Source organism: Rosa rugosa, chromosome 4 (assembly GCF_958449725.1).
Source record: "Rosa rugosa chromosome 4, drRosRugo1.1, whole genome shotgun sequence".
Classification (NCBI taxonomy): domain Eukaryota; kingdom Viridiplantae; phylum Streptophyta; class Magnoliopsida; order Rosales; family Rosaceae; genus Rosa; species Rosa rugosa.
In genome coordinates, this window is record NC_084823.1 from 53,626,183 (window position 1) to 53,651,091 (window position 24,909).

At 38.3% G+C, this 24,909-nt stretch overlaps 2 protein-coding genes across 3 annotated transcripts; both read right to left on the reverse strand.

Annotated features, from left to right (window-relative positions):
- Positions 1–930: 930 nt before the first annotated feature.
- On the reverse strand, positions 931–7,355 carry LOC133707234 (uncharacterized). Of its 2 annotated transcripts, none has more exons than XM_062132788.1 (14): positions 6,840–7,355; positions 5,471–5,561; positions 5,298–5,382; positions 4,969–5,038; positions 4,292–4,361; positions 3,697–3,766; positions 3,433–3,478; positions 3,077–3,326; positions 2,791–2,996; positions 2,594–2,668; positions 2,055–2,124; positions 1,799–1,879; positions 1,361–1,440; positions 931–1,275 (listed from the first exon to the last, which is right to left on the reverse strand). In XM_062132788.1, the coding sequence occupies exons 1-14, from the start codon at positions 6,956–6,958 to the stop codon at positions 1,197–1,199; spliced, it is 1,392 nt and encodes a 463-aa protein (XP_061988772.1). In that variant the 5' UTR covers positions 6,959–7,355; the 3' UTR covers positions 931–1,196. The 2 variants fall into 2 exon arrangements, with proteins under 2 accessions (XP_061988772.1, XP_061988771.1); XM_062132787.1 differs by having other exon boundaries at positions 4,969–5,053.
- Positions 7,356–8,879: 1,524 nt separating this feature from the next.
- Positions 8,880–15,811, reverse strand: LOC133746540 (DNA mismatch repair protein MSH2). Its single transcript, XM_062174707.1, has 13 exons — positions 15,632–15,811; positions 15,483–15,532; positions 15,183–15,215; positions 13,549–14,622; positions 12,653–13,207; positions 12,468–12,578; positions 12,282–12,371; positions 12,112–12,183; positions 11,745–11,855; positions 10,777–10,903; positions 9,934–10,136; positions 9,578–9,730; positions 8,880–9,293 (listed from the first exon to the last, which is right to left on the reverse strand). Exons 1-13 carry the CDS (start codon positions 15,678–15,680, stop codon positions 9,093–9,095), a joined length of 2,829 nt encoding a protein of 942 aa, XP_062030691.1. The 5' UTR covers positions 15,681–15,811; the 3' UTR covers positions 8,880–9,092.
- Positions 15,812–24,909: the final 9,098 nt, after the last annotated feature.

Consider the following 24,909-nt stretch of genomic DNA (forward strand, 5'->3'; position numbering starts at 1 on the left):
AATTGATTAAGTTCACCGTAATTTTATAAATGTGCTTCTCTAATAAGTTCACTTCCTTTTCCTACATGATTTTAACCTAAAAGTCTGGTGTTTAAAATCATCCTCTTACTTTTTTAGAAATCTTGAAAGTAATTTGTTACCGACTCAAAATAACTTTGGATCCACTACCAGTCTTTTTGTACAAAGGTACAAAGATTTGAAGAGATTATGTGTTGTGTTTTAATTTTTTAATACCATGTGTTGACCTCTATATTTTTCTATTCTAATAATTTCTTACTCGGAATACTAACATAATCGAAATGCTATCATACAGTAGTATCGAATGAGGCTAATGATGCTCCTGTTTATTAAAGTTAACGGTGTCCCTGTCTACGCACATCCCAATGAGGCCAATAATGTCTTATCAAATGAGGCTAAGCATACTGAAATATATCGTATACTGTTCCAACTGCATAAGAACCAACCCGTTTAGGTCTCATGTCCCCCCCCCCCCCAATGTATTCTGAGGTTTCATTAATGGTCAAGGCTTGAGGACAGCTGTACTGACCCTATTTCAAAAGGAACCAACCCCAAACTTTCTCAAGGAAAAAAAAAAAAAAAATTGTCCACATGAATGAAAAAGGGGAATCATGGTCTCAGATATTTTTATTTTTGTTTTGGAATAAAGTTCTGTGATTAGTTCTCATATGATTGGAAAACATATGAGATCTTTCGATCTGCTCAACCTCGCTTGAAGAGGCACCATTAGCCTCTTTTGCACGACATGGGCACCGCGCTAGGCTCTTTTGCACGGACATGGACACCGTTGACCTCACTTGTAGTAGACCCTCCTAGGACATCATTAGCTTTTGCTTTGCATAGCCGCATACATGACTAAAAGTACTGTTAGCCTCACCTGGCATGTCAACCCATCGGAAAACTTCCAAACTCTGTCTTTCAATACCATGTCACATATTTTTCAATTCAACTCATATCTGATAACTTCCAACTTGTTATAAGAGTACTCTCTCCCTGTACATTTACAATTTGAAAGCTGAAAATGGAAGCTACCAAATTAGAGACGGCTGCAATGACCAGTCACCGTCATCGAGTATAATCAGTGTTAAAATTTGTTCTCAAGTGAGGTTACCGTCCAGCCCTATGTACCCTAATTTCATGCCATACAAAAACTGAAGTGGGGTAAAACTGAAATCAAGCTAGACATCATACACAGGTAAGCGCTCCTCAATAGAAATACGGCATATTGGGCATAATTTACACTTGTCACAGCAGGTACTGCACAAAATTGCAAAACAATCAGCATTTTATTCCATCCGAAAGACATTGACAAAATTACAAGCACCATGATATGTCATGTTACCTGCAAAGAACACGATGCCTACATGGTAGCAGGACCACACTGATATCTCCCTCAAAGCAAACACGACATAACACTTTTTCCTGACAGTAGCATCATAGAAAATTTCAATCACAAACACATACATATGCATGCACCTAGTTCTGATGGTTAACCAATAAAAAAAATGTTGATGAATTTAAAAAAAGACACTCAGGCATGTTAACCTAAAAGAAAATTTGATACAAGAAGTCGAGTTCATTGAATTTTAGTTGCAATACTTAGTGTCAAACATATTACTATATTACCATATATACCAAGCAACAGAGCAGAAAACAACAAAATGACAAGAACAAGGAACAGCAAAAGACAGCCTTTCAAAATATTAAGCAGTTAAATCCAGAAGTTTACACCACAGACTCACAATACTGTAATACAATTGATAAGGATGAGATACATTACATTTTGAAGTCTTTCATACTCCTGCTGACTGTATTTTGTGATTTCTGTCTGTTCACCAAGAGCTGCTTGAAGTCTCCATACCTGATATTTGGATGATGAAAATAAAAGACAAGTTAAGATTACATAGTTTTGGCAATGGCAAAAGAAGAATTATAGTGTAGAATAACAATCATAACTTGTCTACTATAATTCTTCTTTATAGTATAATAACAATCATAACTCTAACAAACAAATAAGAAATGAGGATATTGATCACCTCTTCAGTAAGATCCTTTTTAGGCATTTTCTTCACTATCTCAGGTGGATAACCACAGAAAGTGTTGTATCTGCACATTACGAACAAAATATACATAGATCAGATATTTCTATACTGTTGTACAGCTGAAACACTTTATGAAATTGTCAAAAGCCCCTAAGTAAGATATGATGCAGCACTAAATCCCCAAATGACAGGGTCAGGAGGAAATTCTCTTCGGCTGTGTTTTCAAAACGCTTCAAGTTAGGTTAATCTAAAATAGCAAATTTCTGATCAAACAAACCCAGGTGCAGCGGATCCATAGTTATATAAATAACTACTGCCATATCAACAGTCAAGTCAACATAACTAACAATGTTACCATGAACATAGAAAATGGATTGCATTTCTTGAGTGCAAAATGTGCCTTAAAGGTGAAATGAGAATGAAAATCAATAAGCCTCCCATAGCAAACAGTGATTTTCTTTTATTTCTTGAAGTAAAATAATCAAACCTCCTAGAGTCTATAAGTTCAATAATCACAATACTAAGTTACTTACCCTGAAGCCTCCTCATGAAACAGTCGGGCATGTTCCTCACAACTTCCTTCATCTATTGACCACCAGCCAAGTAGCCTGCATAAAAGCACTATCAAATAAGAATTATTCCACAGTATTCACCCCATGTACTACTAGTGTTTAATAGGTTGACAATCTGGATTACCCAAGATCTTTATTAGCAAAAACAAACTTGTTACCTGGAACCATGGTGCAAAAACCCCAAGCAATCGTGTGCTCTGGAAGAAAATCTAAAATATAATCCTGTGCCAGCTCCACTACGCAGTAGAAGTACAATTTTCTCCACCAACCTAGATGCAGCAAATAGTACACCAACACCTTGTAGTAGAAAAAGAGGAGAGAATAGAACCGGAAGTGGGATATGTCTAGCACGATCGGGGGTTCCCTGAAATTTTAAATTAGGTAGGTCAGTTGATAAGAATAGTAGTCACAAGACTCATGCCACAGCACAAAAGCATCACATACCTCAAGGCGCATACAAAGGAGAACTTGAAAACCAATCACCGGAATTTTCATAACATGCCCACCAATGTCTTGCAGACCACACATTCTATCTTGATGCTGATCCTCGTCTGCAGAAACGACTAGACCGCTGTTCCAGTCAAGATATCTAATAGTTGTAGAAGATGAAGTAGCTACTCCTATTCGGGAATTTCGATGAATTACTGGATTAGACCACTTTGTACAGACAAGAAAGGCAAAGCACTCTGCAATACTGTTAAATACATGCACGTTTTAGTCCCCCAAAACATGAATAAAAATCTCTCGTCACAAAATTTAAGGCAACACAAGAAAAAGCAGCTGTTAGATAGAAATAGTACCTAAAGTTTATAAACAAATCCCACCAGCCGAGGGCATTTACATGACCTGCAACATTTAATGTAAGGAAAAACATAAGTAGCAATTGTTTAAAGAACGTTACTTATGTTTTAGTTATTAAAGTTTATCTTTCCTATGCATATAAGAATGTAGAAATGAATTCTATGGACTGCATTAAACCATGCAGAGAAAAAGTTTTACAGATGAGTCATAGGGGAAGATGCCTTTCACTGTTAACATTTACAACTGGGAGCAAGAGAAATTACCAGATAACTTGAGCATGGTGAAGACTGTAGCAGCAACAAAGAAAACCATGGAGATTGCAACCCAGAAATGCTACAAGAAATAGAATGACAAACCAATAACAGTACTTCCACAAAATACTTTCTAGATTTATGTAAAAGAAACTTAAATTTGAAAAGAAAGCGAGCCTTCAGGGATGACAGCCAGTTCATTTCAAAGGCTACTTACATATTGACATCAATCATTTTAATTAAAAAACCTAACTGAAATGCTGAATTATTTGACAACTACAGCTGAAAGTTAAAGACAATATAAACACACATGGTATCTTGTCACAACTGATGCTGCAATTTGCTAACAAAGATGATGTCGCATGCAGGCTAGAAACTTTGGTATCAATCATCACTAGAAACTTTAGAAATTTCACTTAAAGTTAATCACTCATATCCATTGTAGAAGACTAATCTTCTTCATACATTAATGGTGGCACAGAATAGGTTAAACATTCAGAATAAAATATTGTGCATATAGCAAAAACTATATCGAATCCACCTTCACATATAAAAACAAGGTTTTCAAAAAATTGGACAGTTCATCAACTGATGAAATGAAACTTACAGGAAGTGTCTCCCATATTGCCTCATCATTCATGTTTTCATCATCCCCTGGCATTAGAGCCTTACACATTCTGTTAAAGAAATGGGTATCAAACAAATGCTTCAAAAAGTCCCATACACGGGTGTAGGGTCAACAGAATACATATTCTTTATTATATCTAACAAGTGTGAATTTTTATTGTCTAGAACGAATACTGGATGTTTCCTCCCATGAACTAAAGTGAAATAACAAGTTCTTTTCCAGTTCATAATCTTGCTTAATTTTTTCCATGTCTTTGATCTTATTAGCTCAGAGTGGAAACAATATTTTCTGCCAGAACAAGACAATTTAAAACTACAACTTAAGGATGGGGAGAGACATAGGAAGGAAGCCAATGATACTCGCACACCTTTTTTTTTTTTTTTCCAAAACCAAATGACATAACTTTATAGGAAAAGCAATAAATATTGATGTGGAAAATTGTCACATTGAGTTACAGCTGGATACAGTAATGTTCAGATTCTATTTGGTCAGCCAGATGGGTGCTAAAGTTGAATCAGATGCAAGCCAAACAATCTTTACAAATTTTTTATGTCTTAGAACCAATGAGCTAAGCATGATCTCTACAAAACTGACAAATAGGCAGAAGTCTATTACTGAAAGATAACACCTAAGAGTAAAAATGTTAAAGGAGATACCTGAAATTGTCAATTAGAATAATTACTTCGAATGCCAGTAAGGGAAGAAAGACAACCTTTAAGTTGACAGCTGCAAAACTGTGAACTGTAAGGTAATAAACTATCAGACCTTACAATAGGTACTTGAAGCCATACTGGCTTGGTAGAAATTTTATTGTGGTGTATGAAAAGAAAGAAAAAAACAAAAACAAAAAACACTTGACTTCATTCAGCTCTACCTCTTCTACATGCATTTCCCCACACATGAAATGCTGGTATCAGTCCCCAAATATTTTGTTATTTTCTTTTTGAAAAACAAACTAAAGTTAAAAGAGGAGATGGGTGGATACCATAACGACTTTCAAGATATATACAGAGGAGCAACTCAAATGCAATAAGCAATGGTGTGGCCACAACAGCATGACATGGCGCCCACTGTCCAACAGAGAAAATCTTAATATCAGTAGAGTATCAGATTTTATGAAATACAAGACCAAAATTATAAAGAAACATGATGACTTACATGACGACTGTGTGGAACTGATGGAGCAGGTAGTGAGAATCTTCCTCGGGCAACAACTGCATGAAATATCCAAAGTGGAAAAAAAATTATCCTGCATACAAAATAAAACATTCAGAAATGAATCTAATTATATAACTTTACATTTTAAGGAGCCTGTACGTCTGTTTTTGCATGTCAGACCGTGCAATTATATCAACATCTTGGCAGCAACATCAGTTTTTCAAAACATCCAAATCAGATTCCACGAGTGGATGAATGTATGTTCAAACGATGTATGAAAAAGAAATCAAAGAAAAAAGGTGTTTTAGCCTGTATTTGCCAGCACAAGTCGACCACAATCATGATTCAATTAGTTAGAGAAGCATGTAAAGTGTGTCCAATCAATACCTCTCCCCTTTCCATCCAAGAGACACAAGTTTATGCTTGGAGCCACAATATCTACTGGCAACAGTCAATCGATAGCTCTTTGAATTGAAGATATTATGACTAAGAAGCACTATCTGATCATAAAGGAAAGACCTTACCCATTGAGATATTGTCCTAATCCTACGGTGTTGGTGGGAATAGGTTGAGGGAACAAAAAAATGAAGAATAGTAAGATTGCATTGTTCATCACATCGATTAATCACCACCCACCATAAAGATCACAATTTAGAAGAAAAGATTCAAACTTTCATGGTCCTTTTTTAAACAACTACTGCCCTCACCAACACGAGAGTTTCATCCAATCAAAAGTACTGACATACTAAATTCAACAAGAAGTCCCCCAAGGTTGTGGGTCTAACAAATATGAGAATACGAATGAAAGTAACCTATTCTCTATCAAACGTTCAACTGTTAGTTAAAAGTTCACTTCCTAATGCATGTAGCACACAAATATGTTCTCATACTCCACTCAGTTCTTACCAAAACAGTAGTTAATGCAGAACAGAATTGCGTAAGTATAACTAATCCCATGTAAACTTTGAATCAAGTTGGTAGTTAACAATTTACCTTCTTGTTCCTAATTGTACCGCCTATGGCACCAGTAAACTCATTTCCCAATCAAAAAGCAAAGCAACGCTTTTCAAACCATCACAATTCTTATCCATTCCTTTCGCCACTAGTTGAAAAATCCAGTCTTTATAACTAATAACTAGTGATAACCACAAACTACTCACATGCAAACCAATTTCCCATCAAACCAAACAAAACCCATCAACCAAATTTAATAAATTTCCAAACTTTCCCAACTCATATATCCAAAAACCCCATAACCAAAACCCAATTGCATTCAAATCAAAACCAAAACCGATACAATTCCAGACTATATATGCACATAGAATCAAAAACCAGAGAGAGAGAGAGAGAGAGGAGAGAAGAAACGGACCACCAAGAGTAGGAGACGATGTGGTCGAGCTTGAGAACGAGCAAGAGCGTGAAGGTGAATAGCAGGCTGTGGGCTGCTAAGGCCTGGACGGACTTCAACACTCTCCGCCAGTTCATCATCAAACGATGTCGTTCAACTCTTGTTCTTCTTCTTCTTCTTCTTCTTCTTCTTTTCTGGGTGGGATGAGACTGTTGAGAATTTTGTGGGAATTGAGAAAAGGGGGGGGGGGGGGGGGGGGGGGGGGGTCTTAAGAAATTGTGGGTGTTTCTCTTTCGCTCTTTCCTGCTTTCGTTTCTTTCATGAATAAAAAACAAAACGCATTTACTCTCTCTCTCTCTCTCTCTGAAAGAACAAAGCTTTTCCCTCCTTCCTTTCTCTCTCTTCTATCTGTTTGGCCTCTTTGCTTTCACTCCACGGCAAAGTAACGCTCTTACAGTGTCTCAGCCTGCTCAATCTGATTCGGGCACCCACCTCTGCGCTGGTTAACGATGATTTTGTGGGGAGATGACCGATTTGTCCTCCATCCCATACCACACGGAGAAATTAGTTTTAGCTTTGTTGAGATACCCTTATTATGGACCTCGTTTGCTTTGCTGGAATACTATCATGGATCTCGATTCATATACTGAATAGATGAGCGTGTTACTAATTCACTAACATAACTGAAATAACTCACTACCTTACTCTCAATCAAAGAAAAATAAAAAAGATTATTGTCGATTTAAATGGTTGTATATTATAAATTTTTTAAAACATCTACTCTTTCATAACATACAATGGTTTCCTTTCACAACATACAATGGTTGAAAAATCTAGAGCAAGTCCACCGGTGTTGGATTGCCCGGGCAAAAAGAAGGAATGTTGATGTGGCTGCCTGGCTATGCAGAAAAATGGTTTTGCATGACTGAGGTCAAAAAAAAGGGCAAGGCTGTGACTTTTTTCTTGCCCAAAGTCATGGAGCTGCCAGCTTGATATTGTGAGGAACGTGGGTGACGTCAGGAAGAAAAGCAAAGAGGCAGGACACTTGGCAGCGCTGGGTTGACTTCTTAAGTGATTTTGATTCCAATGTGAACAGTGAACAGTAAATGCGAACAGTAACAGTCAACAGTCTAAATGAACAGTAATGTGTCCAGCTAAATCCAATGGTGAACAGTACTATGAACAGTGGATTACGTGAACAGTGTTGACCGGGCAAGAAAAACAACGGGTGTAAACCTATGTCCAGTGGCAGTGAATAGTAACTTGACTGGTCGAATTCTTGACTTCTCGACTTTGCCTTTTTTTGACTACGGGTGTGAGAACATGATAAAGTTGTCATAAAATTGTGAATAAGTGCTCCAATCAAAATTTGGAGTGTTGAAATGACAAGCTAGATATAACTGTTTAATGAGCAAGCAGACAAGGAAATCCCATGATATCAACTATCAAGAAACAGAAACACTTAAAAGGATAATACTGCCCTCTTGTGACAGTGACCACTTCCTGGGGTGTTTTTTAGGTTCTTCTCCTTTGGGTAAATCTCTAGCGGAACGAACAGAATCTAAATCATGACACAAAAAGCAAACTGGATTCCCTATTGGATATGCATGTATGTTTAATTTGACAGCACCTGAGAAAAAAAAAGCACCAATGCTTTGAGCTGCCCAATTACAATTGGGTAACGTGTTTACTGTTTAGGATTAAAGTTGCCAGGTTACTTGCGAGCGTGTACTTCTATACATACGGCCTGTCGTATGATCCAGTTAACGAATGGATAAGGAAAGGAATGAGTCAGACAACATAGATGTTTGTCTGGTGGTCCTACTGGCGAGGAGATCAAAGAGCTTGACAGTTGGACTGTTTTGTCAGTTCATCTCCCTTGAAAGTGTGGGTTGGCTCAAACCAACTCAATAGGCCCAAAAGCGCAGTTGGGTCGGTTGGATTGAGCATTTGACCCGCAAAATGCCCGATTTTAATTGCGAGTTCGGACTTTGCCTTCGTTATTATTAACACACATAGGTAAATGAAAAGGGGCAACCGGCAACAGTACACTACTAACAGTTCTGAGAAACATTCTTTCATTAAGAAGTCAGAGGTAAAAAACGGTCATTAAAAAGATAATGCCCCAACATCAGATCACATGTCTGGTGCAGTTGCACTCGAGACATTGATAGAGGCACAAAATTGTTGGGGCAATGAGAAACAACCCATTTACAGAGACGAGCTTTACATAAATCCCAAAATACAAGTTACCTCCATCTTGAGGATGACCAACTAGAAAAACTGTTGTAGCCATTGGCTGTTTACTGCCTCCGTTTGCAAGTCATCCTTCATTTTGTTAACTATTTGCAAAGCCTGCTGTACATCCATTGTATCTAATGGCATTTCAGAGAACTCCTTCAAAAACTTGCGCGCACGAGCTGCTCCTCTGGACATGTCATCAGAATCATACTCTCTCTTGCGCTTGGATCCAACCTATAGATCATAGTTTTTGAATCAGACAATGAATTCCAGCCTAGTTGTGTGCTTCATGATATATTATCAATTATACATTCATTTGACAGAAATGGTTCTCTATTAGAAAAAATATAGGATATCATAGGTTTTCAGAAATGCTGACCAAAAAAGTACTGAAACTGGCTATTTGCCTACCAACCATAATTGTTTTCTGGGCTACCATGTATAGATTATTGATTGAAATAAAAAAAAATTGAACAAACAAAATGTGAATTCAGATAGCGGGATGATGTTTGAAGTACCTCTTCTCTAGCATCATTTGGAATGACGGCAGTAGGAGTGAAATCCTCCAATTCAGCAGCCTTTTCTCTAGCAAGGGCGACAACACTTTCAGGAAAGTTTGCAAATTCTGCAACCTGGATACCGAAACTTTGATCACATGCCCCTGGCTCAACCTGGAAAGAATGATCACACCAAGAAAATGAGTGGGTTCAGTAAATTGTTTGACCAAGATACATGTGCACTAGCATAAAATTGAAGGAGAAGATGGGAGAAAGATTATAGAACTTAATCCCAAACAAAGTTACATCTGCCTTAAAAATGTATTAATCGTGATTCATCATTATTGACTTCAAAAACGACTAGAGAATACATCTACCTTGTACAGCATAGTCAACTTGCGGCTTGATGAGTCAATATGTGCACTAACATGATAGTTCGCAACACCAACAATTTGCTTCATATTAGGCTCATGAACAGCATTTTCTTGAGCTAATGCGGTCAATTCATGAAAGTGGGTTGCAAACAAAGTAGGTGCATTAATCACTTCAACAAGGTGCTCGCAAATGGCCCAAGCCAAACCTGACCATCAAAATAAATATTGATAAGACGTATGTGCAAACCTTTATTAAGTGTAACTAAACTAAATGAGACGTAGATAACGCCAGAAAAGCACAACTAGATCATCATATTCTTCAACAAATGCTTACTCTAAAACAGGAAGACAATTTCCAAGAGAAAATTCATCACATTCAAAACAAACATAAACATCAATTATGTCATAAATCTTCTCTGAACAATGCTCATTGGTCCATTCTCGCTATTGTGCCTTTAGTTCTTGATTCATGTACGAGCCTTATGATATACGTAATGCATTACCAAATTGAAATAAGTCAATAACATAAACTATTTAGCAATTTTGACAAAATTGTCATCAATTATGTGACATTTAGTTCTTGCTTACGAGCATGTCTTGAATACAACCTACATTGACACAAACCAAACGGAAATATGGCAGTTTTGTTAATGTTAAAACTAGTGATCAGCAATCAAAGGAAGCAAAAAGGAGAGTACAGGCTATCTTATCTGAATATTCAACACCGCTACCATTGAGTTGTATGAAAGCAATAATCAATACATCTGACCCACTTTTCTTAATGAGGTATTAAAGGTAAACATGACAACATCAATGCACCAGAAAGAGTTCAAGTTTTAAACCAACCGAATCCATCATAAGTTGATGTCCCTCGGCCTAACTCGTCGATGATTATCAGTGACTTATCTGTAGATCCTTTCAGTATAGATGCAGTCTCAAGCATTTCTTGCATAAAGGTAGAAACACCACGTAGCTAGAAAGAACAAAGAATACACAGAATTAATTTCCATATCGAGGAAAAAAAAAAAAAAACTCCTGTTATCTTTACAAGGCAACCACGGATCGTTTCCAAAGCAGTTATACAACATAATGTATGAGACTATGAGTAAATAAACACATGCGAGACAACAATTCAACACAGGTTTAACTTTTGGTTAACATAAGTTTAACTGAGGTAACCAGTAATGCATTGATTACCATGCCATAACCTGGACATGTTGATCAGATTTAAGGACTCGATAGAACCTACAAGTACTTAAAAAGATCGTTCTTAAAGGTTTAGTGACTTTTCAGTGTATAATTCTCATTGATATGAACAATTTATATATACAAGAGAAAGCTAAATGCTCTGATACCATAAAAGTTCAGTGAATTTTTGGTGTGATACATTTCTCATGATAGTTCTAAACACAGGTTACATCATAGGACAAGGATAGACAATTTTGTCTGAACTGTCCTGCTTACTAGTTTTCATCCAAGTTGTTCAAGAAATCTAAATTTTGGTTCCAAGTATTTTAGAACCAGACATGTAGATAAATAACTTGCGATAGTAGACGGGCAATTACATTTCTTCTGATGTCGACCCACCATTATTGTGAATTAGAAGTTAAAATAGGTAGCTTAAACATTGAAAACAAACTAAGCAATCAGTCCCTTACTTTTAGTAATGCACTGTTGCTTCTACCTCTTAGTCCCTTTTCTATTAAAATGTCAGTTAAATAGCATAACATTCAACTCGTGTGGAATAAGTTTATAAAACTAGCTTCTATTTAAAGAAGTTCAAACTTCAACACACTACGACATGGAACACTCACTTGGCAATCACCAGCACCCACTCGAGCAAAAATGCAATCACGAATAGAAATGGTAGCCTTCTCACAAGGAACAAAAGAACCAACTTGTGCCATTAGAATAATCACACCAACCTGCCAGTGCAAACAAAATCCAGCAAAATTGTTAATAGTGATTAAACTAAAATAGGATTTCATGAAACAAATAACAACTGTCTTTGGTATTGCGCATGGATGTGACATGAGAGGCATATTTGCATGGTAAGAGTAGTTATAAATCGTACTCAACAAAAGAGTAGTATTTCAAAAGTGAAAGTCATATTTACATGGAAAGTTCTTTAAGCTGACGGAAGGAATAAAAGGAGCATTGACCAAGCCAATAAAATCATACCTGCCGGATAAACGTGGATTTTCCACCCATATTAGGCCCTGTAATGATTTGGAACCAACTCTTTCCTCTTACCTGATTAGCAGAAATTATATACATATGATGAGCCACTCCAACAACAAGAAATACCAATAATTATTATTATTCAATTCCTGGGTATCATGAACACTCACAAGTTTACAATCATTGGGTATAAAATTAACCCAGTCCTGAGCCTCCACACAAGGATGTCTACTCCCTTCTAGTATAATATCCCCCACATCCTATTATAGCCAATAAGTCAATAATCATTTTATGAATAAATACAAACTGATACGGGAAAAAGATACAAATAAGAGACTGAAAAACTAATTGATTACCGATGGAGTGATGAGTGGCCTAGTATAAGGAGTAGGACAACTAGAAGCCAAATCAGCAAAACTAAGTAACACGTCCAATTCAGAAAGCAAGCCAGCTACATTACAGAACACCTGGAAATAAAGGATTCATCAATCAAACACAACAAGAGACAGCATTATGCATGACAATATCTAAGTATATCTACCTCTGAGAAAGTGGATGCAGTGTGAACAACTCGGTTCACCAGTTCTTTCTGACAATTTTTATACTCTTCAAGTATTCTCTGATATTGATCCCCTAACTTTTTAAGCTTAGTATTAGTGAATTTCACTCCATCTTTTCGGGTTTCCAGGACAATGAATTGTGTTGTGAGCTTTTTCCTTATTTTTGGCTCTTCCTTCTTTGTGATTCTGAAAACATGTCCAAATTGTGTGCCTTTATCTAACTTTAAGGCCTTATCTATAGAGAGATCAAGATCCTTAGCAGTTTGTTTATGCAAATTGTGTATCTGCTGAGCCAGCGACTCTTGCTCATTCTTTAGTGCAGAAAGAGCAGGATCATAACTAGACGCTATCATATACTCTCCATTCTCGAGTTGATCAAGGTCAACAGCAGCTTCCACTAGAGCAAGAAACTTATTTAAGTGGCCATCATCAGTCCATAATGCAAAGGGATCCGAATACTTTTCCTTGATCAGCAAGGAAAACTCTCCATCATACCGCTCTAGGGCGCTTTTGATGTATGGAAGCCTTATACATGACTGCATTCAGAAAATATGAATCAAATAAAGACACGCTTTCAACTATAAGATAAATAAGTATAAATTTTGCACAGATATATGGCTTCTAAACAAAAAAAAACAAAAATTCCTTGACCAGTGAAACTATATTTTTGATTATCAATCATTACTTTGCCACTGAAACAGGCAAGATCCCATCATGCATAAAAAGGAAATAAGAAACCAAAACTAAGGAGTAATATTAGTTAGCTGGATGGTCTCTTTTGGTTGCTTAGTCAAGCAAAAGAAGTCACTTATCAGGTTAAACCAACAACACCAATGCAGAGAATCTGACAAAATAATAAATCTGTAATAAGTTCTACCTGATAAAGTTTTACAACATGCTGCAAACCAGCTCTTTTCTTCTCAAGATTGTGCACCAGTCGTTCAATGTCTGAGATTCGTTTCAGATGCTGCCTCAAATCTAGGCGAAGCGCAGGATCCTCCACAAATGTCTGTACCAAATCTAACCTGGAATTGATTTCCTGTACTTCTAATAAAGGCTGTTTTAGCCACATGTGCAGTAATCGTTTACCCATTCCAGCAGTACAGGTTCTATTCAGAAGACCAAACAAACTGAAATTTTTGTTTGCATCAGTTTTGCTTTCCAGGATATTAAGTGCCCTCATAGCAGCAGAATCCAACCTCATATAGTTATCAAGATTATATCTTTGGATGTTATAGTTTCCATAATTGCTCTCATCAGCAAGTAGTTCTGCATAAGAGAGCAATGCCCCCAATGCACCAGGTGCAAACTCAAATCCAGAAACTAAATCTCGAACTGGTTCAATAGTTCCTTTGACAAGCCGACTGAGATCCTGAACCAAATCCCTCATCTTAAATTCACTCTTTTTTCTCTCAGTTAACATCACACCACATCGAGTCAATGCATCATGTAACGCTCTGATTTCACCGGTTTTCCCACTCTCTACGGGCAGAAGGCATTCCTTGCAACCAAGTGCAACTAAAGCTGATTCCAAATTTGTGAAGTGGCTATCATCAAGAAATTCAGCTAACCCAAGTGCTCGTTTAGTTAGATCAACATATCCTAACCCCACTGTACAACCATTTTCACGGAAGTTAGGTAATAGTGCAACAACCACGGGGGTATCCTGCATCTCATTGTTCGCAAATAATACATCTTCAAAACTTCCAAGATTTCCAGGCGTTCCACTTTTCACAAGTCTCCAACTTGAGCCACTACCCTCATAAATCTCAAGAGTATGGTCTGTTCTTTCCAGTAGAAGATCACGGGCAATTGTTTCAAACATGTTCTTACTAACACTCACACTGGATAGGCCATCAGATCCGCTACCCAGTTGTCGCAGAGCAGTGGTGGTACGATAATAGGTCTTTGCAATGAAAGTAGCATTTTCACCATGAGCAGTATAGTAGTCCTGAAATAGTACATATTTTAGGAAGAATGTCAAATGATGTATTCACAGAATAACAGAAAGAAAAAAAAAAGATAACAGAGACCTACAATGGCGAGAAAAATCATCACAAATGCTCAAATACTAGCAAAGACTAATAGACAGAATGCATCACAAGTACAGATTGTTTGGTAGGTGGCAGAGGATATTAGACTTCTATGGCTAAAGTTTAGACATAATTGACCAGATAAAAGATAGGATGCCTATTTGTCAATCATAAGATACAGCCAGATATATGCAAGTTTAAACTCTACATATGCAATGTATGTGTTTCCTTTCCAAGCACGCATGTGGAATAGGGTTGGGGAAATAAGATGCAAGTTGGTAAAACAAGGAAAGGATAGAAGATAGCAGAAGGAGAAATATGATAGTCATGTTGAACAATTACAGCCATAAACCTATTTGAAATCCTTAGAAGTGAACAAATAAACAATCAACCAAACTGAAGCAAATAGAAAAGTAAGGATTACAGCACCCCACAGAAGAATACAGAGATGTTAATGAAACCAAGAAGTGAAACTGACCCGACGATCAAACAATCGAATAGCTCTTGTGTCCTGCAACAGATAACAAAACCCAATAATAAGAACAAACATCTTCCAACACATTCTATATAGTCACTTTACATTCACATTGTCTACACCATTATTGGGTTATCATCCGATACCCAAAAAATTTCAATTTACACTTGTCTTTCCATCACTTTCAATTTACAAGTGAAAATCAAAACTAACTACCCAAAATTATCCAAAGAAATATATAAACAAGCAATGAATAAGAAAACCCAAAACACACAGCTAGGGTTTCAGAAATGGAAAACTTACATGGGGGAGGGTTTTGAAGAATGACAAAAACCCTTGAGATTGCTTGGCATCTACAAAATAGAGACGAGAGAATTCAAAATTGTATGTAATTAAATCAATCAAAAGAGGAAAAACAGAAAAGCTAGGGTTTTTGATCTTCCTGGCTTTACCTAATTTAAGCTCCGGAAGCTTGCTCTGGTCCTCGAAATTGGGATCCATGGCTGATTTGCAGTTAGGGTTTTTGGGGATTTTCTTCAAGTCTCTGAAAGTGGGTTTATAGAGTGAAGTGGAATTTGTGGCGCCGAATTGGGTTAGAGATTGGCGGGAAAGAGAGCATTAGGGATTTTAGGGGCGCGTGCATTGATTCGTGTCGGCGTGGGCGCGTGGAGTTATGGATGTTGGATGGGCCGGTCCAAGAAGACGGAGGTAACTGGATCCAAATTGGGCTTGTCCAATATGTTACTGGTACATACATGATACATCCGTTGTTCACCTGATCACTAAGTGATGGTCCTCGTTTAGAGAATTTATTATATGAAATCGATGAACAATTTGTGATAATCAAACCGTTATCAATACTGTATGTTTGGTATAAGTCAATACTATATGTTTGGTATAAATCAAACCGTTATCAATACTTTGTAGCTGATCATCTAGCTTCTTTAGCCTATAGTTGTCATAATCCAAAGGTTTGGTTCTACTGCTTACCTATTTCTGTGTGCCCAGCGTTCCATTTGGATCAGCTGGAAGGGGATGTTTCATGTGGTTTTGTTTTTTCCTTGTAATCATTTTATTTTCAGTCATCAAAAAATAAAAAAAATGACTCAATGAATTTCGATTGAATATAATTTTTGCATATATCGAAACATTACTAAATAATAAGATATGGAAGAGGAAAACATTATAAATAGAGTGAGCATGTCTCATTAATTGGAAATATTATGCCATATGCTTGTTCCTTGTCAAGTCTTAGTTTCTAAATATAAGCGGAAAGATCCGATGTATTTAGCTAATTAGATTAATAACATGAAACTTTTTTTTTTTTTTTTTTTTGAAAATGGACTGATGCGGCTGCCCTCAAGCCTTAATTAATGAAACTACAGAATACAAGGGCGGACGTAGAGCCTAAACCCCTGATTACAATAAGTATAAAGAGAACAGTCCGGAATAATACCAGGAGTCTCCACAAAAACTATGTATTCTATCAAGCACCAATTAGCAAAGAGTGCACGACTGGCTACTCTATTTGCTTTGACAAAGCGGTGACATACCGGAAAGATAACTCTATTCTGAAGAAGTATAATTACAAATAGCACAGTTTTCCCACTATGTTGCCGCACGAAAATAAATCCGGCGACACTCCATTTCATTATGCCACTAGGAGGTTACGTCAATTTAATCAGGTAAACGGCTCGCTGCCTCGCTAGGTCAGACAAGGCACACTAAGTGTGCATACTAGGACCAAGCCCACATCGCCCTACCCTAAAGGGATAAGGACTTATTACCGGCATATAGCCACGTCTAATTAACCATAAACAAAAGCAATAAAACATAAAAAAAAAAAAAAAAACAAGTATGGGACCAGAGCCCAATGCCATGCCCAGGCCCAACAGCCACCACGCCCAAGCCCAGAATGCAGACTGCCAACATCACCGCACCACCATCTCACACGTACAGGTCCCATTGTCTCACCGTCAGCGGCTGAGCCACCGCACCGAGCAAGCACCAGCAATCCCTCCATCCCTGCATCCTCTCCATCACACCAACAAGCAACACTGCCAATGGAAACTAACCATATCGAAGCCAACCCGATCCAATCAGCAAGATGCTCACCGACGCATATGCCTCCAACCAACCCAAACCAGATTGGAACACTCCGATCCAATCTGAACCGATTGAACCACAACCCCCGTCGATCGCACTCCACTTGTGGTGAGGTTGGTACCAGCCCCACCCGGTAGCCGCGCGCCAATCTCACGCCTCTCTTCCCCGACAGAACCTACGCGCGATCTGGATTGCTACATCGCTCAACCACCACTTCGACCGGACAACCATCTCCCGCCGGACAAGCTGTCCACTATGGCCCGTCCGACGCCGCCGCCACGAGGGCGTGCCATCGGACAAGGCATGAATCTCACTGGCTGCTAAGCAAGCGCGTGCAGCGCGTTCTACATATGTTTAATTTTAGTCCTTAGATTTGTCTTATGCTGTTGTTTATTTTCTTAACATGATACTTCTTAGGTTCACTGAGGGTGAACGAAAATACACCTTTGATTAACAAATTCCTATTATAAACACACTTTTGTAATCAAAACCATTGATCTATTGCATCATCCAATTATCACCTCTACGAAAGTGATCTGATTAGAGATCATTCACATTCATTTGATTACCCATATCCAAATCGGTTATTCATGTTAATCTACGCTATATATAGTTGCTACATAAATGAATGACTAAATGATTTTTGAATTGATCTATATATGAAGACGCAGATGTATAAAGCAGTGTATACAATATACCCTTTAAGCAGCTTTGACTAGGCTAGCATGATCAAGAAAAAGATATCAGCTTGCCAATTAATGTAGGGAAAATCGTCCAAACAGTGTCTGAACTTTTCCAGACTATTAATTTTCATACCTATACTTTGAAAAACATCAAAATGGTACCTGACGATTTAAGCCCGACCCAATATTCATACCTAGGAACAGTAAAACTGTTAACTCTGTTAAATTTTTAGGGGTAAATTGGTACTTCCGATTTTTTTTTTTTTTTTTTTTGGGTTGACCCCCTTGTTCCAGCTGCTTTCGAATTATTTTCTCTCTCTTTCTCTGATTGATTGATTCGCTTCACAATAGTGCTCTTTTCTCCATCTCCCCCTTCAATTCTAGATGTGAAGACGGGTCTTGGTGTTGAAGAACAACCTCCTTGCTCTCACTTTCACCTTCTTCATCTTCGTCCTCTCTCTCTTTGCTCTCGGCTCAATCACCTACAGTGTCTTCCACGGCTTCTATGGCCGCCCGGTCAAGTTCATATCAGCTGTCCAATCCGTCAAGGTTTCGTTCTGGCCAATATTGAGTACTGCTCTTGCTTTCCAGATCGTGTTTTTATTGGTTGTTCTTGTTGCTGGGATGTTCTTGTTCGTGTCTTTGATGGTGTTTTTCGGGGCGTTGACTGGGATTCTGCAACTCGGTTTCGGAGCTGGGTTTGGATGGGCCACTGATGGGTGGAAGAATTGGAAGAGTTTGGCATTTACTCCTTCAGCTCCGGCGTTGGTTGTGTAGGTGGTGGATGCGTTGAAGCAAAATTACAAGTTCTATCAGGAGAAAAAATTGAACTCGAGTTCTTTACTCCTAATGGAAGCTCTGGTACTAGAAGATATGTCGGAATTTGGTATTACAGATCAAATCCACAGTGTGAGGCGTCAACCACCCAATTATTCCCTCTCAGTGATGGCTTCGCCGGCAACCTGATCTTCTCCAGCATCTTCTCTGCTTCGATTTCAATCATGGCTTCGCCGGCAACCCGATCTTCTCCAGCATCTTCTCCGCTTCGATTTCAATCATGGCTTCGCCAGCAACCCGATCTTCTCCAACATCTTCTCTGCTTCGATTTCAATCAAAAATCCCAATACCCACAATCCAAAAAATCAAATTCAATTATTTGCAGCTAAAATCAATTTCAATTTTTCTTTTTTTTGATGGGTTTGGGAGAAGAGAACAGAGAAGAAGGAAAGAAAAGTCGTGATTAGGTAGATGCATGTGGAAATTTTGGTAGCTGTAACAGCAAAAATGGTTTGGTTTGCAATTGTTTGCTCGGTTTTAAGCCTAGTTCACCGGATAATTGGAATCATGGAGATTATTCGGGTGGATGCACAAGAAAATTTCGATGCTTTAGGTCGGAATCCGATGAGCCTAATAGCAAGGGAATCTGAAATTTCGGTAATTCCACTTTGGGTCAAGTCTGGGTTCGATCTCTGTCGGAAATGGAATGGCGAAGCAATTCCGATCTCTGTCGAAATGGGACGTCGTAGTTTGGGAAATCTGCTGGTCAGCCTTGATGTGGGACCCTAAGTCAGGTTTTGGGATGTCGGAGGACGTTTCCGAATTCAGGTCGTCGATGTAGATGAAGGTCGGGTTCCGATCAAGTATGGGTCTGAGCATGGCTGTTGCACGTTCTTGGAATCATGACAGTGGTTGTTGGCGGTGGTCTGGCATTGTACACCGATCTTCCTGAGTTCTTCTGGATACGGGTATACGAGTATTTGGATCTTGTATACCATTTTGATATTGGTATTTGAATCTCGTATTAGGCATGGTAGTTATTGGCATACTTTTCCGGTACTGGTATGAGAACAAACAAAGTTGTTCTTCGTATGGTATAGGTACGAAGAACTCCAAATTTTTTTATTTTTTTTTGTTTCAGAAGTACCAGTTTTACCCCTGAAAATTTAACGGAGTTAACGGTTTTACTGTTCCTAGGTATGAATATTGGGTCGGGCTTAAATCGTCAGGTACCATTTTGATGTTTTTCAAAGTATAGGTATGAAAATTAATAGTCTGGAAAAGTTCAGACACTGTTTGGACGATTTTCCCATTAATGTATACTGAGATTCCTCACGAGGTCTGTCATATATCAACAGTGAAAACTGAAAAATAATGTTGGATTATTTCTTTCTAATTACTTCTGAAATTAGACAATTTCGTTTCTGTGAAGCAGAAAATCTCACATGGAGGGATACAAACGACGAATATTTGTCACTGAATAGTTCTTCGAGCAATTGTCTCCCCAGGAATCAGATGAGACCACAAAAACCCAAAGGAAAAGACAACGTTAATAGAAACATATAAACAGAAAATTAAATGTACTTTTGTTTCTGTTATCTTACTTTTCTGAGAGGCAACCAACAATAACAAATATCAAACAGTATCGAGGAGACATGTACCTTTTCATAATTTAAGTCTCTTATCCAGAGAAATAGTAATTTTACTGTATGTTTTTTGGATCTGAAATGTTGTCCAGTTAATTAGCTCGATCGAGTAGTACGTAATTCGGTAATTATGAGCAACTGTTAGAATAAGCTAAAGCTTCGGTCGAAGAATCTGAGCTAGAGCACATGCCTACATACACAGTGAGCTAAAGTAGCTAGTACTTGAGTTCAGAGATAAGTCCTTGTTTAATTGCTATTTTGTTACCATATATAGGTACGTTATCTATATGGAAAATAAATGCAAACAATACCTGACATTCGTTTCATTAGTAACTTCAGTATCTCAATTCCAAAAAATGTCATTAGTAACTTCAGTATCTCAATTTCAAAAAATGTCACATTAGTACCTAATGTTCACACCCCGATGCAACATAAGTATATGGAGCCGTTAACGACATTACGGCATTAGTCAACTGACATATAATAAAGGGTAAATAGGTAATTTGAGTCTATAATGTTATTTGTTTTTTTTCTCTCTCTACTCTTTGTTCCAAATCTAATCTGAGCACCCATAAATTTGCTCTGGGCATCCATCTCCCCATTCTTCGCCAAAACACTTTCTTCTCCGGCTACTTCCTCATTGTCTTCCGAGCTTCGAAACCAAGATAAGAGTATGATGATGAGTCCGAACAACACTGCTCCTAACGGGTCTTCTTCTTCTTCATCATGGAACTTCTTTATCATCTTCCATGATGAATTCCTCTCTACCCTTTTTCAGAAACGGTGAGTCCGACCATGTGCTTAGGGAGTTTCAGCTTCAAGAGCAGCTCTCTTTTCCCAATGATAGAGCTCCCAAATCCCCATATTTGTTTTACCCAATCGGAATTCTCTTCAAGCCCCACAAATGGTTTTGATCAGACCCTTTTGGGGTGAATGATCTCTTGATACTTGCTCTCACAAAATCTCAAAAACTCACAATTCTGGTTCCTACTCAACAACTCCATCAAATTGCTCGATCAAATGCTTTGCAGGAACATTGTTCTTATCCAATTCTGAACCATGCCCGTTACACAAAACCTCATCCTCAACTAAACCAAAATCTTTCGAATCAAAGCCTTTGAATATCCCAAACAAACATATGACAAAAACGCATATCGATTATGAGCATTTTCCACATAACCAACATAAGGATGAACCAAATTAGCAGCCAAATCCAAATCCCACCTAGCTTTTCTGATCAAACTGATCAAAATCTTACTAAATCTGTGTGTTAATCTACAAGCATCATGTAGAACCGAATCAAATACTCCAAAATTGACAACAAAACCTTACAAGAAGAAGAATCCAAAGTTCCAGATAATCTCCGAGATACTCTAAAGTTAGATTTCTGAATCTCACCCAGTTTTTTCCTCAGGGCCACAACTTTATTGTCTTTGTGATCAATCTCTGTCTGCAACCTATTTGACATGGTCCCTAAAGTCCTGAGATTGCTCTGATTCTCTTGCACCTGGGCCTCCAAGTAAGACTTGACTCCAAAACTTGACCCGAAACCCGAACTTCCACAAAAATCCCTAAAAAACTGCTTGTCTGCAACCGATGGTATATCTACTATACTACCTGTTGAAATTTGAATGTTGGTGTTTTTTGTATATATTTTTTCTTACCAAACATGTACACGACTATATATAGTGGCTGAAAACCACAAACTAAAGACAACAACTCCTTAAAACAAGGAATCCCTAAACTAGGGAAAAGGTAAACAACACAACTCCTTAAAACAAGGAATCCCTAAACTAGGGAAAAGTATGGGCATAATCCATAATTCAGCAGCTTCTAATACTCCCCCTCAAGCTGGATCAAGGGAGTTCCTTGAGCCAAGCTTGGAAAGCAGACGTTCAAACTGAGCGGAAGCAAGAATCTTGGTAAAAATATCTGCTAGTTGATCACATGATCGTGTGTACACTGTTTCAATAAGTTTAGACTGAACCTGATCTCGAACAAAGTGACAATCAACTTCAATATGTTTGGTGCGCTCATGGAAGACTGGATTGGCTGCGATATGCATGGCAGCCTGGTTGTCACAATGTAGAGATATAGGCGCAGTGCACACAATGCCCAAGTCACCCAACAATGTCTTTAACCATATGAGTTCACAAGCTGTGGATGCCATTGCACGATACTCAGCTTCGGCACTAGAACGAGCAACCACAGTTTGTTTCTTACTTTTCCAAGTAACGAGGTTGCCTCCAATGAAAGTACAATACCCAGTTGTGGACTTTCGATCAATGGCATTTCCTGCCCAGTCAGAGTCTGAGTAGCCCACAAGGTTGAAGTGGCCATTGTTCTTCATAACAATTCCTCGATCAACTGTGCCCTTTAAGTAGCGAAGAATCCTCTTGACAATCTGTAGATGATGAGTGGTAGGAGAGTGCATGAATTGACTGACCAAACTCACAGCATAAGTGAGGTCTGGTCTTGTAATGGTGAGATAAATGAGCTTACCCACAAGGCGTTGATAAACACAAATATTTGAGAGAGGTTCTCCGTCAACATCTATTTTAAGTCTACTATTAAGAGGAGTGCGAGCAGGCTTACTATCCTTCATTCCTGCCTCATCAAGAAGATCAACAACATATTTGCGTTGATTTAAGAACATACCATTTGAGGAGTGATCCATTTCAATTCCAAGAAAGTACTTCAATGGTCCAAGATCTTTGATGGCAAAGGCATTGTGCAAGGCTGACTTGAGAGACTTAATCTCATCCATATTGTCTCCAGTGATGATTAAATCATCCACATACACTAGAACAACCAACTTCCCAGCCTTGCCATTTCGAACAAACAGGGAGGAGTCTGCATGACTTCGCTTGAAGCTTGAGGCAAAAAGAACCGAACTCAGTTTGGAATACCAAGCACGTGGGGATTGTTTCAAACCATACAAGGCCTTGTGAAGTTTGCACACCATTCCAGCTTCACTTTCACGTGGATGTCCAAGAGGTAACCTCATATACACATCTTCTTCTAAATCCCCATGCAAAAAGGCATTCTTGACGTCCATTTGGTATAGAGACCAGCCACAATTCACAGCAACAGATAACAAAACTCGTACTGTGTTCATTTTAGCAACCGGAGCAAAAGTCTCCTTATAATCAACACCAAAGGTTTGAGTGAAGCCACGAGCTACTAACCTTGCCTTATGTCGCTCAATTGAACCATCAGAGTGGAACTTGATTTTGTAAATCCATCTTGCCCCTACAATTTTCTGCCCTTTGGGAAGCTTGACTATACTCCAGGTTCTATTGTCATCAAGAGCTTTGAGTTCATCATGCATAGCTTTCTTCCAAACTGATGATTGATTTGCTTCTTCAAAGTTCCTTGGTTCGGTTTCTTTGGAAATCTTGATGAGGAATGCATTGTGAGGAGAGGAGGTACTGGTGGAGTGAGCAATTTGAGCAAGAGGATAACGTGGTGTGTAAGTCTCATATTCCTGAAGTCTTGTTGGTTGATGTCTCACCCTTGGTGGGTTTCTTCGAGGTTGAGACGTGTTTGGTGCCACCTCTTGTTGATGATCTTGAGTGTCAGAGTCTGCATGTACCTCTTCAGTATCCACAAATTGTTGAACTGGTTGTTGTGAACTAGGAGTGTCTACTGCAACTTCAGCAGGAATTGGTATGGGAAACAACTCACAAATATGCTCCCCCTGAGGTTCATTATCAGATAACTGAAAGAAAGAGTCAGACTCATCAAAACGAACATCCCTTGAAACAAATATTTTTCTGGTCTTTGAATTGTAACACTTGTAGCCCTTTTGGGTAGATGCGTACCCTAGGAACACACATTTGACAGCTCTGGGATCAAACTTATCCCGATGATTTGATTGAATATGTACAAAACACGTACAACCAAATACTCGAAGGTGTGCTATGTCAACTTTTCGACCTTTTAGAACTTCAAATGGAGATTTGAAATTTAACACACTGCTAGGCAATCTGTTTATAATGTAAGCTGCAGTTTGAATTCCTTGAGACCAGAATTTTTTTGGAACATTTGTTTGAAGCATTATGGCCCTAGCCTTCTCAAGTAAATCTCTATTTTTGCGTTCTGCAATGCCATTTTGTTGTGGTGTTCCAACACAACTAGTTTGATGAATAATCCCTTGAGCACTGAGATAATCAGTCATGCTTTTGGATGTGTATTCAGTGCCATTGTCTGACCTTAGAATGCAAATTTTAGAGGAAAAATGATTTGTGACAAGGTTATGAAAATCTTGGAAACACTTGAAGACTTCACTCTTGAATTTCAAAAGATACACAAAAGTGGTTCGAGTGAAATCATCAATAAAGGTGACATAAAACCTATAGCCATCAAATGATTCTAGGGATGCTGGTCCCCATACGTCAGAATGTACAATCTCAAAAGGCTGAGTTGCTCTAGATTGAGAGATTTGAAAAGGCAATCTAGTAAACTTTGACATATGACATGTCTCACATTCATGGGAGACTTTACAAAAACTAGGGA

Bases quoted from the DNA above. Each gene is read 5' to 3' on its own strand.
- LOC133746540 (XM_062174707.1), bottom strand. From the start codon at position 15,680: ATGGATCCCAATTTCGAGGACCAGAGCAAGCTTCCGGAGCTTAAATTA. The intron at 14,623-15,182 runs GTCAGTTTCACT...GTACTATTTCAG, and splicing joins TTCGATTGTTTGATCGTCGG to GACTACTATACTGCTCATGG. The intron at 12,579-12,652 runs GTAGATATACTT...CTTTATTTCCAG, and splicing joins CTGCATCCACTTTCTCAGAG to GTGTTCTGTAATGTAGCTGG.
- LOC133707234 (XM_062132787.1), bottom strand. From the start codon at position 6,958: ATGATGAACTGGCGGAGAGTGTTGAAGTCCGTCCAGGCCTTAGCAGCC. The intron at 2,669-2,790 runs GTAACAAGTTTG...GCTTTTATGCAG, and splicing joins TTTTTGCACCATGGTTCCAG to GCTACTTGGCTGGTGGTCAA. The intron at 1,880-2,054 runs GTGATCAATATC...TCCAAATATCAG, and splicing joins AAAAGGATCTTACTGAAGAG to GTATGGAGACTTCAAGCAGC.